The sequence below is a fragment of the Manihot esculenta genome, chromosome 9 (genome assembly GCF_001659605.2).
Source record: "Manihot esculenta cultivar AM560-2 chromosome 9, M.esculenta_v8, whole genome shotgun sequence".
Taxonomy (NCBI): domain Eukaryota; kingdom Viridiplantae; phylum Streptophyta; class Magnoliopsida; order Malpighiales; family Euphorbiaceae; genus Manihot; species Manihot esculenta.
In genome coordinates this window covers 34,617,333-34,633,306 of record NC_035169.2, presented here as the reverse complement: position 1 = coordinate 34,633,306, position 15,974 = coordinate 34,617,333, and the positions used below count along the sequence as shown (strand labels likewise).

General features: G+C 42.8%; 1 protein-coding gene and 1 non-coding gene across 2 annotated transcripts; one reads left to right on the top strand and one right to left on the bottom strand.

Annotated features, from left to right (window-relative positions):
• Nucleotides 1–9,089: 9,089 nt before the first annotated feature.
• Nucleotides 9,090–10,183, top strand: LOC110623483 (transcription factor MYB15). The gene is made up of 3 exons (XM_021768446.2): nucleotides 9,090–9,443; nucleotides 9,514–9,643; nucleotides 9,732–10,183. The coding sequence occupies exons 1-3, from the start codon at nucleotides 9,311–9,313 to the stop codon at nucleotides 10,102–10,104; spliced, it is 636 nt and encodes a 211-aa protein (XP_021624138.1). The 5' UTR covers nucleotides 9,090–9,310; the 3' UTR covers nucleotides 10,105–10,183.
• Nucleotides 10,184–10,488: 305 nt separating this feature from the next.
• Nucleotides 10,489–10,561, bottom strand: TRNAR-CCG. Its single transcript has one exon. It is a non-coding gene; the product is annotated as a tRNA-Arg (tRNA).
• Between the last annotated feature and the right edge of the window lie 5,413 nt (nucleotides 10,562–15,974).

The following is a 15,974-nucleotide window of genomic DNA, read 5'->3' as shown; positions in this document are numbered from 1 at the left end:
ATCTCGTACCCATTTGATGGCAACTGTCATGCTAGTTTTTGACTTCTAGTCCTTCTTTCTTCGTTGTGACTTTGTATATTTATTTTAAATAAACTGATTTAGGCTTCTGATTATAGCCTCAGTATCCTCCTAAGGATTTATGAGTTCTTCTATGGAGGGAGCTCGGCCTTTGTTTTTGTCTTTCGTATCTTGATCTTTTGAAGAAATGAATTTATCCGAGCTAGGAGCTCGGTTTTGGGCTTATTGGTCCGAGCTGGGAGCTCGACCTCTCTTTTTTCTTTTTTTTTTTTTTTTTTTTTTTTTTTTTTTTTGGGGGGGGGGGCCCTGAAGTCCTTCATCAACTATTCTTACCGTCAGGAGGTCTTACGAGATCCTGGCTGTGCCGGGGTGACCTTGGGGCCTCACCGGCTATCCTTTATTTTGTTTTTCTGGGAGTTCTACGGGATCCCGGTCTTCTTCTTTACTGAGGTCTCTATGTCTTAGGGAGGTTTTCTTTTGCCAGGAGATCTTGGGGACCCTGGTCTTGTAATTCCGGGACGACCTATCCTGGTCTTGTAATTCCGGGACGACCTTGGGGATCCTGGTCTTCTGCCTCACCGAGGTCTCTATGTCTCAGTAAGGTTTTCTAGTGCCAGGAGATCTTGGGGATCCCGGTCTTCTACCTCCAGGAGGTCTCTATGTCTCAAGGAGGTCTTCTTTTGCCAGGAGATCTTGGGGATCCTGGTCTTCTACCTCCAGGAGGTCTCTATGTCTCAAGGAGGTCTTCTTTTGCCAGGAGATCTTAGGGATCCTGGTCTTCTACCTCCAGGAGGTCTCTATGTCTCAAGGAGGTCTTCTTTTGCCAGGAGATCTTGGGGATCCTGGTCTTGTGTCCGGGAGATCTTGGGGATCCCGGTCTTCTACCTCCAGGAGGTCTCTATGTCTCAAGGAGGTCTTCTTTTGCCAGGAGATCTTGGGGATCCTGGTCTTCTACCTCCAGGAGGTCTCTATGTCTCAAGGAGGTCTTCTTTTGCCAGGAGATCTTGGGGATCCTGGTCTTCTACCTCCAGGAGGTCTCTATGTCTCAAGGAGGTCTTCTTTTGCCAGGAGATCTTGGGGACCCTGGTCTTGTAATTCCGGGACGACCTATCCTGGTCTTGTAATTCCGAGACGACCTTGGGGATCCTGGTCTTCTGCCTCACCGAGGTCTCTATGTCTCAGTAAGGTTTTCTAGTGCCAGGAGATCTTGGGGATCCCGGTCTTCTACCTCCAGGAGGTCTCTATGTCTCAAGGAGGTCTTCTTTTGCCAGGAGATCTTGGGGATCCTGGTCTTCTACCTCCAGGAGGTCTCTATGTCTCAAGGAGGTCTTCTTTTGCCAGGAGATCTTGGGGATCCTGGTCTTGTGTCCGGGAGATCTTGGGGATCCCGGTCTTCTACCTCCAGGAGGTCTCTATGTCTCAAGGAGGTCTTCTTTTGCCAGGAGATCTTGGGGATCCTGGTCTTCTACCTCCAGGAGGTCTCTATGTCTCAAGGAGGTCTTCTTTTGCCAGGAGATCTTGGGGATCTTGGTCTTCTACCTCCAGGAGGTCTCTATGTCTCAAGGAGGTCTTCTTTTGCCAGGAGATCTTGGGGATCCTGGTCTTGTGTCCGGGAGATCTTGGGGATCCCGGTCTTCTACCTCCAGGAGGTCTCTATGTCTCAAGGAGGTCTTCTAGTTTTGTTCTTTCTTTTTCAAAGAGAAGTAACACTCTTAATGGAGATAACATCATTGCGTAAAGAATGGCGTTATTTTATTTATTTGTGCCTTTCAGAGTACAATATTTTTCTTTACATATATTTCAAGGGAAGTACCTTTTTAAGTGCTGGATGTTCCAGGCGTGGGGCTCGGGGTTTCCTTGCATATCTTCAATTCGGTATACCCCGGGCTTAACCACTTTTGTCACCTTGAATGGACCTTCCCAGGTCGGTGCTAGCTTGCCTGCGGCTGCTCTTTTTCCTGTAGCTTCCAAGTTTCTTAAAGCCAGGTCTCCCACCTTTAAGCTTCTTTCTCTGACCTTTTGATTATAATATCTTGCCGCTCGTTGTTGATAAGCAGCAGTTCGGACTTGTGCTTCTTCCCTAACTTCTTCAAGAGCATCCAGGTTGCTTCTTAACTTGTCCCCATTGGTGTCCTCACTGAGAAATTAAACTCGATGAGTGGGGATCTGTAATTCAACTGGAACTACGGCCTCTGTACCGTAAGCGAGTGCGAACGGTGTTTCCTTAGTGGGTGCTCTGGGAGTAGTTCGGAGTGCCCATAGGATACTATTGAGTTCTTCTGCCCAGTTTTCCTTTGCACCGTCCAGCCGCTTTTTTAATCCTTGGAGGATTGCTCTGTTAGTGACTTCCGTTTGACCATTGGTCTGAGGATGGGCCACGGAGGAGAACTTATGCCATATGCCCATGTTCGTCGTGAAGGTTTTGAAGGTGCTGCAGTCAAATTGTCTGCCGTTGTCTGAGATAAGCACTCTAGGTATGCCAAATCTGCAGATGACATGCCCCATACAAAATCTATCATTTTTCTGGCTGTGATTGTTGCTATTGCTTCTGCCTCTGGCCATTTCGAGAAGTATTCCACAGCCACTACTACAAATTTCCTTTGCCCCGTAGTCTTGGGGAAAGGTCCCAGGATGTCAATTCCCCATTGTGAGAAAGGCCATGGACTGGATATGCTTGCTTGAGGAGTGGCAGGGGTCCTGATGGCATTAGCAAATCTCTGACATACGTCGCACCTTCGGACAAACTCTTCTGCTTCTTTCTTAACAGTAGGCCAGTAGTATCCTTGCCTGAATATTTTGTTAGCTAATGTCCCTGCTCCCTCGTGAGCCCCACATAGGCCTCTATGTATTTCCTCCATTACCCTTGCAGCTTCTTCCGGACTTACACACCGGAGCCATGGGCTGGACTTCCCCTTTCTGTACAAAGTTCCCCTTATTACTTGGTAATTGGCAGCTCGAGCTGCTATCTTTCTGGCTTCGTCTCTATCTTCAGGGAGTTCGCCCTTCTCCAAATATTTCAGATAGGGGCTCATCCAAGTTGGGCTCTGGTCCACCTGCAGTACCGTGTTTGTCTTTTTGAAAGCAGGTGTGCGGATATGCTGTATGTATACTTCGTCAGGGAGCTGCTCTAATTCTTCTTTGGTCAATCGACTAAGCAGGTCTGCCTCCTCATTTTCATCCCGAGGTATTCTTTGAAATCTGACAATAACTCCCCGTTCTGCGAGCTCGGCTTCTATGGCTTTTACTTTATCAAGATAATTTTGCATGATGGGGTCTCTGGCTTGATATACCCCCGTTACCTGGTTGATCACCAGTTGAGAGTCACTATTTACTTCGAGGTCGGTTACCCCTACTTCCGAGGCTACCAACATCCCATTCACCAAGGCCTCGTACTCGGCCATATTGTTAGAAGCCTTGAATTCTAACCGTAAAGCATAACACACTTTGAAACCCTCCGGCCCCTTAAGCATTATCCCTGCGCCGCTGCCCTCAGATCCTGATGCTCCGTCTACATATAGCTTCCAGCTAAATTCTTGGGAAAGCTCTCGCTCTCCTTCCTTTCTAGGCATCTCCGAGGATGATTCTTCCTTCTCCTCGTTGAATGAGCATTCTGCTATGAAGTCAGCCAGCGCTTGAGATTTTATTGCTGTCCGAGGTCGGTATTCCAGACAGTAGGGGCTGATTTCCACGGACCATGCTAACATCCGTCCTGAAGTTTCCGGCCTACGTAAGATCTTCTTTAAGGGTTGGTTCGTCATCACAACTCCTTGGTGGCCTTCCAGATAAACTTTGAATTTCCGGACTGCTAACAACAAGGCATAAGCCAATTTTTCAATGTTCGAGTACCTGACCTCAGTGTCTCTAAGTACCTTGCTGATGTAGAAAACAGGTTTCTGCTCTCCTCCTTCTACCCTTACTAGTACCGCGCTGATTGCCTGTTCTGAGGCTGCCAAATATATCAGAAGCTCTTCCCCTTTTATGGGACTGCTGAGCACGTGAGGCGAGCTAAGATATTTCTTAAGTTCCGCGAAAGCTTTTTGGCAGTCTTCCGTCCATTCGAAGTTTGGTACCTTTCTCAACTTTTTGAAGAATGGTAAACACTTTTCTGCTGACTTTGACATAAATCGGTTAAGCGCCACCACTCTCCCGGTTAATCTCTGGACGTCCCTTACGCAGGTCGGCTCTGGCATATTCAATATGGCTTCTACTTTCTCCGGATTAGGCTCAATGCCTCTTCCACTCACCATGTATCCCAAGAACTTTCCTCCCCTGATGAAAAAAGCACATTTTGCTGGGTTTAGCTTCATTCTGTATTGATCTAACACCCCAAATATCTCCCTTAGATCTGCTATGTGTTGTTGAAAAGTTGAACTTTTAACCACCATGTCATCCACATACACTTCTACATTCCTGCCAATCTGGTTCTTAAAGATTTTATTCATTAATCGTTGGTAAGTTGCCCCGGCGTTTCTTAATCCGAAAGGCATAGCTTTGTAGCAGTAAGTCCCGTCTTCAGTTATAAATGAGGTTTTCTCCTCATCCGACTTCTCCATTGGGATTTGGTGATAACCAGACATAGCATCCAAAGAAGACATATAATCAAATCCGGCCGTTGAATCGACCATTTTATTAATATCAGGGAGGGGGTAACAATCTTTGGGGCAGGCTTTATTTAGGTCGGTAAAATCTATGCACATCCTGTATTTGCCATTGGCTTTTTTGACTAACACAGGATTTGCCAACCATTGTGGGTACATTACTTCCCTAATAAAGCCTGCTTCTTCTAACTTCTGCACTTCCTCCCGGGTGGCTTGTTGTTTTTCTCTTCCTACTACTCTCTTCTTTTGCTTCACTGGTCTAGCCTCGGGGAGGACATTCAATCGGTGTGTCATCACTTTGGGGTCAATTCCTGGCATGTCTGAGGGCTTCCATGCGAAGGTCGACGCGTGACCTCGGATCAGAGTCATGACTTCACCTTTTTGTTCTTTGGTGAGGTTGGCGTTAAGACTGAAAACCTTGCTTGCATCTGCTTCTGATAAGGGGAAGGTCTCCAATTCTCCGACTGGCTCTGTCCGGGCTTCTTTTGTTTCATCTCTGACCTCCAGAACTTCCGAGTCGAGTGCTTCTCCAATTGAGCTCGGTTCTGTTACTGTGGCCAAGTATACCGCCCTTGCTTCTTCCTGGCTGCCCCGAACCATTCCCACTCCTTCTTCCGTTGGAAACTTGAGTGCCAAATACCTGATGCTGGTGACAGCTTCAAAGCTAAACAACGCCGGCCTCCCTAAAATCGCATTGTAACTCAGTGGGAGTTTAACCACCAAAAACACCTCATGATGGGTGCGAGCTCTGGGTGCTTCTCCCAAGGTAAGGGCCAGCTTCACCTTCCCTTCTACAAATACCGGTGCTCCTCCGATCCCTTTGATGGGTGACTGGTCCCGAACCAGCTGTTCCTCCGGGATTCCCATCTGTTGGAAAACCCGATATGGCAATAAATTGACCTTACTCCCATCATCCACCAGAACTTTCTTCACCCGAAAATTATGAATGACTGCTTCAATAACAAGCGCGTCATCATGGGGCATCTGAATGCCCTGTGCATCTTCTGAAGAGAAAACGATGGCCATGGGTGAGTGTTCAACGATCTGCATGACCTCGCCATTGCTGATCTCTCCTTCCCGGTTTCTCTTCTTTCCTCGACGGCTCATCCGTCCTCCAGTTCCTCCAACAATCATATTAATAGTCCCACTAGACCCATCATTCACTGGTCCAGCTCCGGTTCTCCTGGGCATCTGGGCTGCCGGACTGGGCGGAGGCCTCTGCCCCTCCGGTTTCTTCACAAAATTTTTGAGATGCCCCCTTTTTATCAATCTTTCAATCTCCGCGATTAACTGAAAACAGTTATTTGTATCGTGGCCATGTGTCCGGTGGTACTGACAATACTTGTCAGGATTCCTCTGATCTGCTTCCGTCCTCATGGGTGTAGGCCACTGGAGGAACTCCTTATCCTGGACTGCCATGAGCACTTCGGCTCTGGAAGCGTTAAGGGGAGTAGGCTTCTCAGGAACCCAAGGGGGGAGCACTCGTGGTTCATGAGCCCTGGGAGGAGGGGGGGGCCTTTGATCCCTTCTTTCCCAGGCCTGCTTATATGGCTCAGGCCTCTTCCCACGCTTCTTCTCGTGTTTCTCCAGCCTTCCTTCCTCCGGGGCTTTCTCTTTTCCTGCCACCCCTTTGGCAAATCTACTCGTTACTAAGGCGTCATCCTGCCTTATGTACTTTTCCGCCCTCTTCATCAACTCGGCCAGTGAGGTCGGAGGTTTCCTGCTCAAAGAACCAAAGAACTCGGCAAAGGTTGTTCCCTTTTGCATGGCCTCTACCGCCCTTCCTTCGTCGAGCTCGGAAATCTGCAGGGCCTCCGTATTGAAACGGGCGACATACTCTCTGAGAGATTCACCAGCTTTTTGCCTAACTGTTTCCAGGTAGCTCGTCTTCCTATCTGCTGGCACCCCGGCTACGAACCGGCTGATGAAGCGGAGGGCAAGATCTCCAAAACTTTTAATGCTTCCGGCCTCCAGGCTGTTGAACCATGCCCTCGCTGGTCCCGAGAGCGTTGTTGGGAACACCTTGCACATCAGGGCATCTGACAGAGTTTGCAACTCCATGAAGGTCTTATAGTTCATGACATGTTCTCTCGGGTTTCCAGCCCCATTATAGGCCGCCATCGGTGGCATCATAAACTTTTTGGGAACGGTCTCCTGCTGCATTACCTTCGAGAAGGGAGAAGAAGTAGGCAAGGAGGTTTGACTCTGACCTTTCTTACCTAGCTCGGCTAGGAGCTGCTCCTTCAACCTTTTCAGTTTTTGGTTCATTTTCTCGTCTTCTGGGTTGGATCTTTTGCCCAAACTATATTCTTCCTCCTCTGTTTCAGTTCCCGTTTCCCTGGTTGTTTCAGCAGAATAGTCGTCCACCTCTTCATTTTCTATCATCTCTCTTGCCCTTCTCCCATGGATTCGGGCCTCCGGTTCTTCCTCTTCTCCGGCATCGTGGTTGTTAGTTTGGAGGCGGATAGAGGTAGGTCGGGGTTCATCGGTTCTAGGCTCCTCCACTACTGGGAGTACGTTTACTGGGGTGCTAAGCCCCCTCTGTTGCATTATCTGCCCCAACCAGTGAGCAGTGGTTTGCAGCTGGAGAGCCATGGTTTGAATGTCTTGGTTAGATAGGGTCATGGTGGGAGTATTCCCTGCCAGGCCTGGCGAGGGATTAAGAGAGATGGGTGTTTAGTTATTCAACGTCATAGGACTAGAAAAAGAGAACTGCTGCCCCTCTTGGGCGGAGCTTAAGTCATTTGGAATATTAAGGTTACTTTCTTGGTGGTTTGCCATTGTGGATCTCAGTGGGTTTTGAAAGTGAAAACTCCGGTGATGAAAAGATCTCCTTCGTTTCCCACAGACGGCGCCAATTGATGATCTGAGATCCAATAGAATAGGGTTTTTTCAGGGTTTTGTGTTACAGAATAAGGCTTAAAACTTTCTGAGGAGGGGACTCCTCTTTTATACATTGTCTTGCTTGCTGGTGACGTGTAAAGGTCTCTCCAGGATTGGGCCACGCGTCTCTGCCATACAGATTCGGGTGTACTAGGGTATCAGCTGCCTGTTACATGCGTAACGGCCTCTGATTCTCCTCATGCGTACGTTCGAGCGGATCTGCCAGGCTGTCTGGCGAGTACTGTTCTGGACCCCGGGCTGGGCCGAGAGTTGGGCTGGACGCTGGGCCTGAGTGGGGTCTGCTGGTCAGGGATCAGGCTGGACTGAGTGAGGAGGCTTGGTTGAGCCCGGCCCGGAAGCTGGAATGAGCCAGGCTTGTTGGGGGGTATCAAGTACGTGGGCCTCTGTGTCATGGGCCTTTGGCTGTGGTCAAGCCCCTGTTCTGGGGTGAAGAAATCCAGCGGTCATCAGATTCAACACCCAGTTTCTTGTCTTTTTTTTTTTTCTTAAAGTCGGCTGGTAGCTAAGAATGCCAATGCTAAAAAGAGTTTTTCATTCTCCAATACTAAAATTTTAAACTCAATTATTGTTTTAGTCTCTATATATCTCATTTGTGTTAATTATTTTTGAAATGATTAAAATACTTTAAATGTATAGTGTTATTTAGTTATCGATTTATATTAAAATTAATATTTATATTCCTACATTTATTAAAAAAATAAATAGTTTAGTTTTTGTATTTTAATATTATCAAATTAAAAAAAAAGTATTGTTTTGATGAAAAGACTTTTAATTTGAAAGAGGCAAAACATAAAGATTAAATTGTTAGATTTATTAATGAGTTTTGATGAAAATATAAAGGGGTAAGTTATGCTTTTGAGATTTATTAATTTTATTATAAATTTGTTTTTGAACAAAAATTCGTGCAACAAATGGCTTTTTGAAGAAAGGTGATGAACTCATTGCATCCTTAGGTTTACTTTTCCAACCATATCTAATGTCGGCAAACCTCCTGGATTCCCCTCTTACATCCTGTCTCTCCACTAAAACCCGTAGCTTTTTTCTTTTCTTTTTTTTTTTTTACGACCACTTTCCCGGAAAAAGTTCTTATCTGCCAAGAAAGGTTTTGAAAATTACAATTCATTCTGCGCACAAAGTCCACAATTTGGCTATATTACATTCTTAAGTAAAAAAATCTAACTCAATTTCTATCTTTTTTCTTCTTTTCTTTTGTTTGGTTGTCTAGATTACTATCTCAAAAGAAAAAAAAAATCCTGAATTCATCATATTATAATGGATAATGTCAGAAAAATAGCCTAGATTAAGCATGCTTGTTTCAGACGATAGATGGGAGTGGAGTGGCGGCTGTGAACGTCGCTAAGCCCATCAATTGTTGATCACTGGGCATACTAATTTTGACAATTAGCACAAGCTGCTGAAACTTTTGGGCAATCCAATTCCAAAGCGAAGCAACCAAGAACCATGGTGGGACTTGGTGTGTTTTTTTCCTCGATCGTAATCTTCTTACGACATATATCAGGCACGTTACTCAAAGGGTATCGTCATATACTTTCAACTCAAGCAAAAAAAAGTAGGAGTTGGAGATGGTCCATTTCTTAGTGATCAACGATCCATATCACTATCACTCGTGTAGCAGTAAAAAAAGAACGGCAGGTTTTGCTTTTGACAAATCATGCAATTCTTGGACCATTGTTACCATAATGTAAGAATAAAGTTTTGAGCTTTGAAAGAAGAAAACACACAGAGAGAGAGAGAGAGAGAGAGGCATCCGAGATTTGAAAAGAATAAAAATGGTGAGGATTCCTTGTTGTGAGAATATGGGGTTGAAGAAGGGACCATGGACGGCTGAAGAAGATCTAATCTTGGTGTCTTATATCCAGCGTTTTGGCCACAGCAATTGGCGAGCACTCCCCAAGCAAGCAGGTACTTATGATCGCATAGCTACTTCAAGTTTTTATAAGCCTTTCATATATATTTTCTTTTACTGCTACAGGTTTATTAAGATGTGGAAAGAGCTGTAGGCTTAGGTGGATTAATTACTTGAGACCAGACATTAAACGAGGAAACTTCAGCAACGAAGAAGAAGAAACTATCATTAAGCTGCATCAGATTATTGGGAACAGGTATAATTCTTACATACATATAAAAACACACACATATCACTTATACAAGGCAGAGAAATATTTCGAGTAATGTTCTTTTGATCTTCAGATGGTCTGCAATTGCAACAAAGTTGCCAGGAAGAACAGACAACGAGATAAAGAATTATTGGCACACCCATCTAAAGAAGAGAGTTGATGGGAAGCAAGCCACCCCAAGCACAAGCAGTTCAGCTGATCAGACCACCAAAACATCATCAAACATAAAGGCAGTGATCAACAATGCAAGATCATCACAGCAGCCTGAGAGTTTTCCTACCCATCAAAATATAAGATATGCAACAGAAGAGAAATCTCAGGAACCTGTGGCAACAGCAGTGGAAGCCATCAACGGTTTCAGTACTGTAAATGATACGGAGTTTTGGTACGACATCTTCATGGAAGCAGGAAACTCTAGAGAAATGCATGGAGATTTAAGGGTTTAGTCTGTGTTATTTGTTTTATAATTATATATAAATAAATAAATAATATATGTATATTTCTCTTTAGATGTTCTATTTTTCAATAATATATATGTTATATATCAAGGTTTTTTAACAGTAAACACTACCTAATTAAACATTTCTTCTAATTTTGTTTTCTTTAATTTTTCATCAAATCTAGAACTAACTATGCACGTAAAACTTGAGCTTCGTTATGCATAAAAAAAATATATATATTGGCAAGATGAAGAATTTATATTTCTTTTTTTTATTTTTGCTTCGAAAACACAGCTTGTTTAGAAAATTTGAGGGATTTTCAACCCAAAAAATTTTTAAAATTTTTAAAATTTAGGTAACTTAAATTAATAGAAAAGTTTAAAAAAAGGACGTTCACGATGGGACTCGAACCCACAATCTCCCGCTCCGGAGGCGAGCGCCTTATCCATTAGGCCACGCGAACAACTGCTTAATACTGAACCACATATAAATTAATTTTCAAAAATATAATTAATTTCAAATTTGCACATAATTGAATTTTTTTTTTTAACGCAAAATATGGTAGTGATGGATGTGAAACTTTAGTTAGGGTCGAGTTGAAAATATATGTCATATTTAAAATAAAAATACTCATAAAAAGAATGTGATAACTTATCATAATTTTATTACAATAATTTTTTATTTATTCCATTTTCTGATGGCATTATATGATAATTTTATAGTCAATAATATAAGTATGTATCAAAGTTAATTGAAAATTGAGACAAGAATAAGAAAATTAACATAATTCCTTAAATTCTCATATTAATAAAAATCATAGCCAAAATTTCAATATCAAATATCAACTAATTTTTAAAATTCTCAATATAGAAATAAAAAATTAAATACAATTTCATCACATATCATGTCTTAGAATATTAAAGAAAAACTATTAATTGAAATATCAAGTTATATAAATTAGAATTAAACGTACATTTTCTTAAAAAGGACACATTAAATGGATAAAATTTTGTTTTAATTATTAAAAATTTAGTAGAATATAAATCTTTTCCTCAAAATAAAGGATGGTAAGAAAAAAAATTGTTGAATTAATAGGTGATGTCCTGATCCAATAGAAGGTAAGATTAGGATATACGTGTGTGAATTTAACCCGATTTTTTTCTTCTTTTTGTTATTCAGTAACGTGTTACTGCTATCTTACTGCAGTACAACATGTCGTTATTATGTAGAGTCATACGTACCGATATATTGTATCTTTTCTATCGTCAAGTGTCCATTTAATTTCCTTCGGCATTTGTATTGACATGATTCTGAATGTGAATGGGTATTTGCCCCATTGACCCAAGTCAGTTGAGTTGAATCCCTCTCAATTGGGTCTGAGCCCTACTTTGTCCGTTCTGCTAGTGCGAGGCCTGAACCGGGCTTATGTGGGTGGACCGACGTGTTGGGCTTTTATAGGGCTATAGCCTGATCTTCCCTTATGGGCTCAACTATGGCCTGGGTATCCGAGGCTCAACCTTCTCTGGCATTGTTAGTATAACCTCTACCTTCTCCGGGTTCGGCTCTATGCTATTTTCCCTCTGATAAAGAAAGCACATTTTGCTGGATTTAACCTCATCTTATACCGCTGTAATACCCTAAATACCTCTTTCAAGTCGGTCAGGTGTTGTTGGAAGGTCTGACTTTTAACCAACATGTTATCAACATAGACTTCTACATTTCTTCGTATCTGACCCTTAAATATTTTATTCATCAACTGCTGATATGTTACCCCGTCGTTTTTCAATTCGAAAGGCATAGCCCTATAGCAGTACGTCCCATCTTCAGTTATGAAGGAGCTCTATTATTCATCCGACCTGTCCATAGGAATTTGGTGATACCCTGACATAGCTTCTAGGGACAATAAGTAATCAAAATCGTCTGTAGATTCGACTATTTTATTAATATCTGGGAGAGGATAATATTTTTTGGGGCAGACCTAATTTAAATCAGTAAAGTTTATACATATTTTATATTTCCTATTAGCCTTTTTTACTAGTATAGGATTCGCTAACCACTGTGCGTATATGACTTATTTAATAAATCCGGCCTCCTCTAGTTTCTGCACCTCTTCCCTCGTGGACTGTTACTTCTCCTTCCCAAATATCCTCTTCTTCTTCTTTACTGGCTTGGCCCCAGAGAGAATGTTCAATTTGTGGGTCATCACCTTAGAATTGATCCCTGGCATGTTTAAAGGCTTCCAGGTGAAGCTTGAGGCATGTCCTCTAATCAGAGCCATCGCTGCCTCCTTTTGGTCCTTTCCAAGGCCTGAGTTGATGTTAAAGACCTTGCCGTTTTCTTCCTCAGATAGTGGAAAGGGGTCTCCAGCTTATCTACTGGTTCAATCCTGGCCTCTTTCTTTTCATCTCGGACCTCCATGACTTCAGGGCTTATCTCTTTTGGCTGGGTGCTTGGCTCTTCTACCGTGGCCAGGTATACAGCTCTGGCTTCCTCCTGTCTTCCTCGAACTACCCCCACCCCTGCTTCTATTGGGAATTTCATAGTCAGATACCGGATGGTGGTCACTGCATTAAAGTCATACAACATCGGTCTTCCCAAGATGGCATTATAGTTCAGGGGCAGTTTCACCACAAGGAACACTGCGTAGTGAGTTCGAGATAGGGGTGATTTTCTTAGGGTTGGGGCTACATTTACCTTTCCCTCCACTAGCACTGGAGTCCCTCCTATTCCCTTAACTGGGGCTTAGTCCCTGACCAGTTGTTTCCCTAGTATGTTTATTTGCTAGAAGACTCGATAAGGCAGTAGGTTCACCTTGCTGCCATCATCTACTAGAACTTTTTGGACCCTGAAATTATGAATGACGGCCTCTATGATCAGGGCATCATTATGGGGCATCTCCACTCCCTAGGCGTCCTCTGGAAAGAAGGAGATGGTCACTGGAGAATGCTCCACTATCTACATAACTTCAGCACTGCTCCCTTCCCCATCCCTATTTCTCTTCTTTCCCCTTCTGCTCATACTGCTTTCAATTCCTTCCATGATCATGTTGATTGTCCCACTAAAACTGTCATTCACTGGTCCTCCTGTCTGTCTTCGGGGCCTTTTTGTCACTGCGTTCTTATCTTGGGCTACTGTGTGAAGTCCTTGTCTTGGACAACTACAAGCACCTCGGCTCTGGATACATTCAGGGGAGTAATCACCTCAGGAATCCAGGGTTGGTAAGGTCTCTGCTCCTTCCTCTCCCACTGGTGTCTGTTTAATGCTTCAAGCCTCTGGTTTTGCCTCCTTTCTTGTTTATTTGAACGTGTCCTCCACAACTTTTCCTCTGTCTCCTGCTTCCTTGGCACATCTACTAGTGGTTAAGGCGTCGTCTTGCCTTATGTATTTTTCTATTCTATTCATCAGCTCTGCCAGGATAATAGGTGACTTTTTGCATAATGATCCTAAAAACTCATCCCCTTTTACATGGCTTCTACTGCCCTAGCTTCATCAAGATCGAGGATTTGCAGAGCCTCCGAGTTAAACCTAGCCATGTATTCCATCAGGGACTCGTTCCTCCTCTGTCGAACCGTTTCCAAGTAACTTATTTTTCTTTCTACTGGGACCCTGATGATGAACCTGCTGATAAACACAATGGCTAGGTCCATAAAGCTTTTGATGTGTCCTGCTTTCAGACTATTGAACCATGCTCGGGCTGGTCTAGTAAGGGTGGCGGGAAAGACTTTATACATCAAGGCATTCGAGTAAGTCTAAAGCTCCATGAATTTTTTGTAGTTAAAGACATGCTCTCGGGGGTTCCCCATATCGTCCTACATGGCCATTGTCGGCATCATGAACTTTTTGGGGATAGTTTCCTACTGTACTCATCTCACGAATGGGGATGAGGTTGGTAGTAGGGGGCTGCTGTTGTCTTGTGCCCCCAGCTCTGCTAGGAGTTGCTCCTTCAGTCTCTTTAGCTTATGATCTATGCCTGTCTCTTCTCTCCCTGCCTTTTTTTTTTTCAGGCGGTAGTTTTTTTTCTAGCTCTTCGCTTTCTGACCTTTCTGTCAGCTCAGAAGAATAGCTTTCGGCTTCATCATTCTCGATGAGCTCCCTTACTACCCAGCCTCTTGTTTTGGCCATGGGCTCGTTTCTCCTGCTAGCCTCTCTGTCTCCATCACCCATCCTCCTACTGCTTTGTTGAGGGGTTTGGTGGTTCAGTGTGGGTTGGGGCTCGTTGACTGTGCGGTTGTCGAAGCCGATAAAAAATAACCTTTTTGGTTATCAACAATTTTACAACTGTAGATAGTGGCAAAAGGATCGAATCCACAGGGAATTGATACTTACCTATTTTCCTTATCAAGACCAAGTAAACAAACTGAAAGTAAAATAAAAAGGGGAGGTTTTTGAGATTGATTGAATTAAACTAATATTGAAAGCAATAAAGTAAAACAAATAATTAAAGTAAAGAAATTCAAATATGAGAAAAGCTCTAGTTGAAGAATTGGATCCACTTTAGTTGTTGGGATTGATCATTGATACTTAGGTTCCTTTGTTTGATTCAACAAATTAGTTATGGAGATGGAAGACGCTTCTCACCACCATATCCCTCCTTAAGCATAAATCAATTAGAGAACGTCCTCTAATTAATTACTAATCAACAAGTTGTCAAGGAACGTCCTTGGGCCTTTGGCATCTAACAACTGTCAATTGCATTAAGAAATAGAGAGACTTAATTCTAGCTACCCAAACGCATAATGATATTGCTAGATCATGCAATTTTCTTAGTTTTTACACCAAGAGTTACTTATGTTTGAATAATCCAAGCAATTACGGACTTAAAACTATCCAATCTAACAAATTATTACCTTGCAATCAAGAATCAATTGGCCCTATTGATATAAACCACAAAGCAACAATGTAATTAAGCATGAAATTGCATAAATATTGAAAAACAAAAGATAAACAATGTATGTTCAGATCTCCCAATCCATAAAACAATCAAAATTTCACCTAATCTTCAACTAGAAAAAAGGGTTTCAGCCACTCATGGCTGAAACAACACCAAAAATAAAAGAAAGAAAGAAGAAGAGAGGTGGCCGACAACCTTGGAGAGGAAGGAGGAGTGGTGCGCCGATTGTGGCCGAACGGGAAGAGAGGAAGGACCGGTGAGGCGTGCGACACTTGAAGCTTTTATAGGCTGAAAATGTTGCCCTAAGTTTTCTTGTGAGGTGGAGCCTTCTTTTGAATTTCGAATTTTGAATTTTGAATGCTTGAAAGGCAATTGCATCTTCTTGAGATTTGGCTTCTTGAATAAGCTGAATTTTGAATTTTGAATGCTCTTGAAGATTTAAAATTTGAATTTCAAATTACTTTGTTGAATGTTCTTTCCTTATTTGCCTTCACTACTGCACTTTCCTTATTTAACTTCACTTCAGCTGCAACTTGACTTGGGCAAACAACTTGTTTTCCTTCATCCTATTTTAGGCAGTTTTAAGAGCATTTTCACTAAATTACCTTTTTACACAATTTTCTACAAAATAAGATCAAAACCACAAAATTAGGCAGAAAAAGTGTAAATTAACTTTAATAACAACATAATAAAATTGTCTAAATTTGGACTGATTACTCATTAATATTGAATCCTTCAATTAGTGGGGGTATGTTCAATGACATATTAGGTCCCTTTTGCTGCAGTATCTACTCTAGCCAATGAATAGTGTTTTGGAGTTGGAGAGCCATGTTTTTAGGTCCTGGTCAGATAGAGTAGTTTGGGACATGGTCCCTACTGAGCTTGGCGAGGGCTAAAGAACATAGGTGGTTGGTTTAATGGGGCGATAGGGCTGAAAAATAAAAACTACGGTCCTTCTTGAGCAAAGCTCAAGTCGTTTGGAGTG

What these genes read in the sequence shown, in the direction of transcription:
- LOC110623483 (XM_021768446.2), top strand. Translation starts at nt 9,311, where the DNA reads ATGGTGAGGATTCCTTGTTGTGAGAATATGGGGTTGAAGAAGGGACCA. An exon ending in AGCACTCCCCAAGCAAGCAG is followed by an intron (nt 9,444 to 9,513) that starts GTACTTATGATC and finishes TTACTGCTACAG; the next exon opens with GTTTATTAAGATGTGGAAAG. An exon ending in CATCAGATTATTGGGAACAG is followed by an intron (nt 9,644 to 9,731) that starts GTATAATTCTTA and finishes TTTGATCTTCAG; the next exon opens with ATGGTCTGCAATTGCAACAA.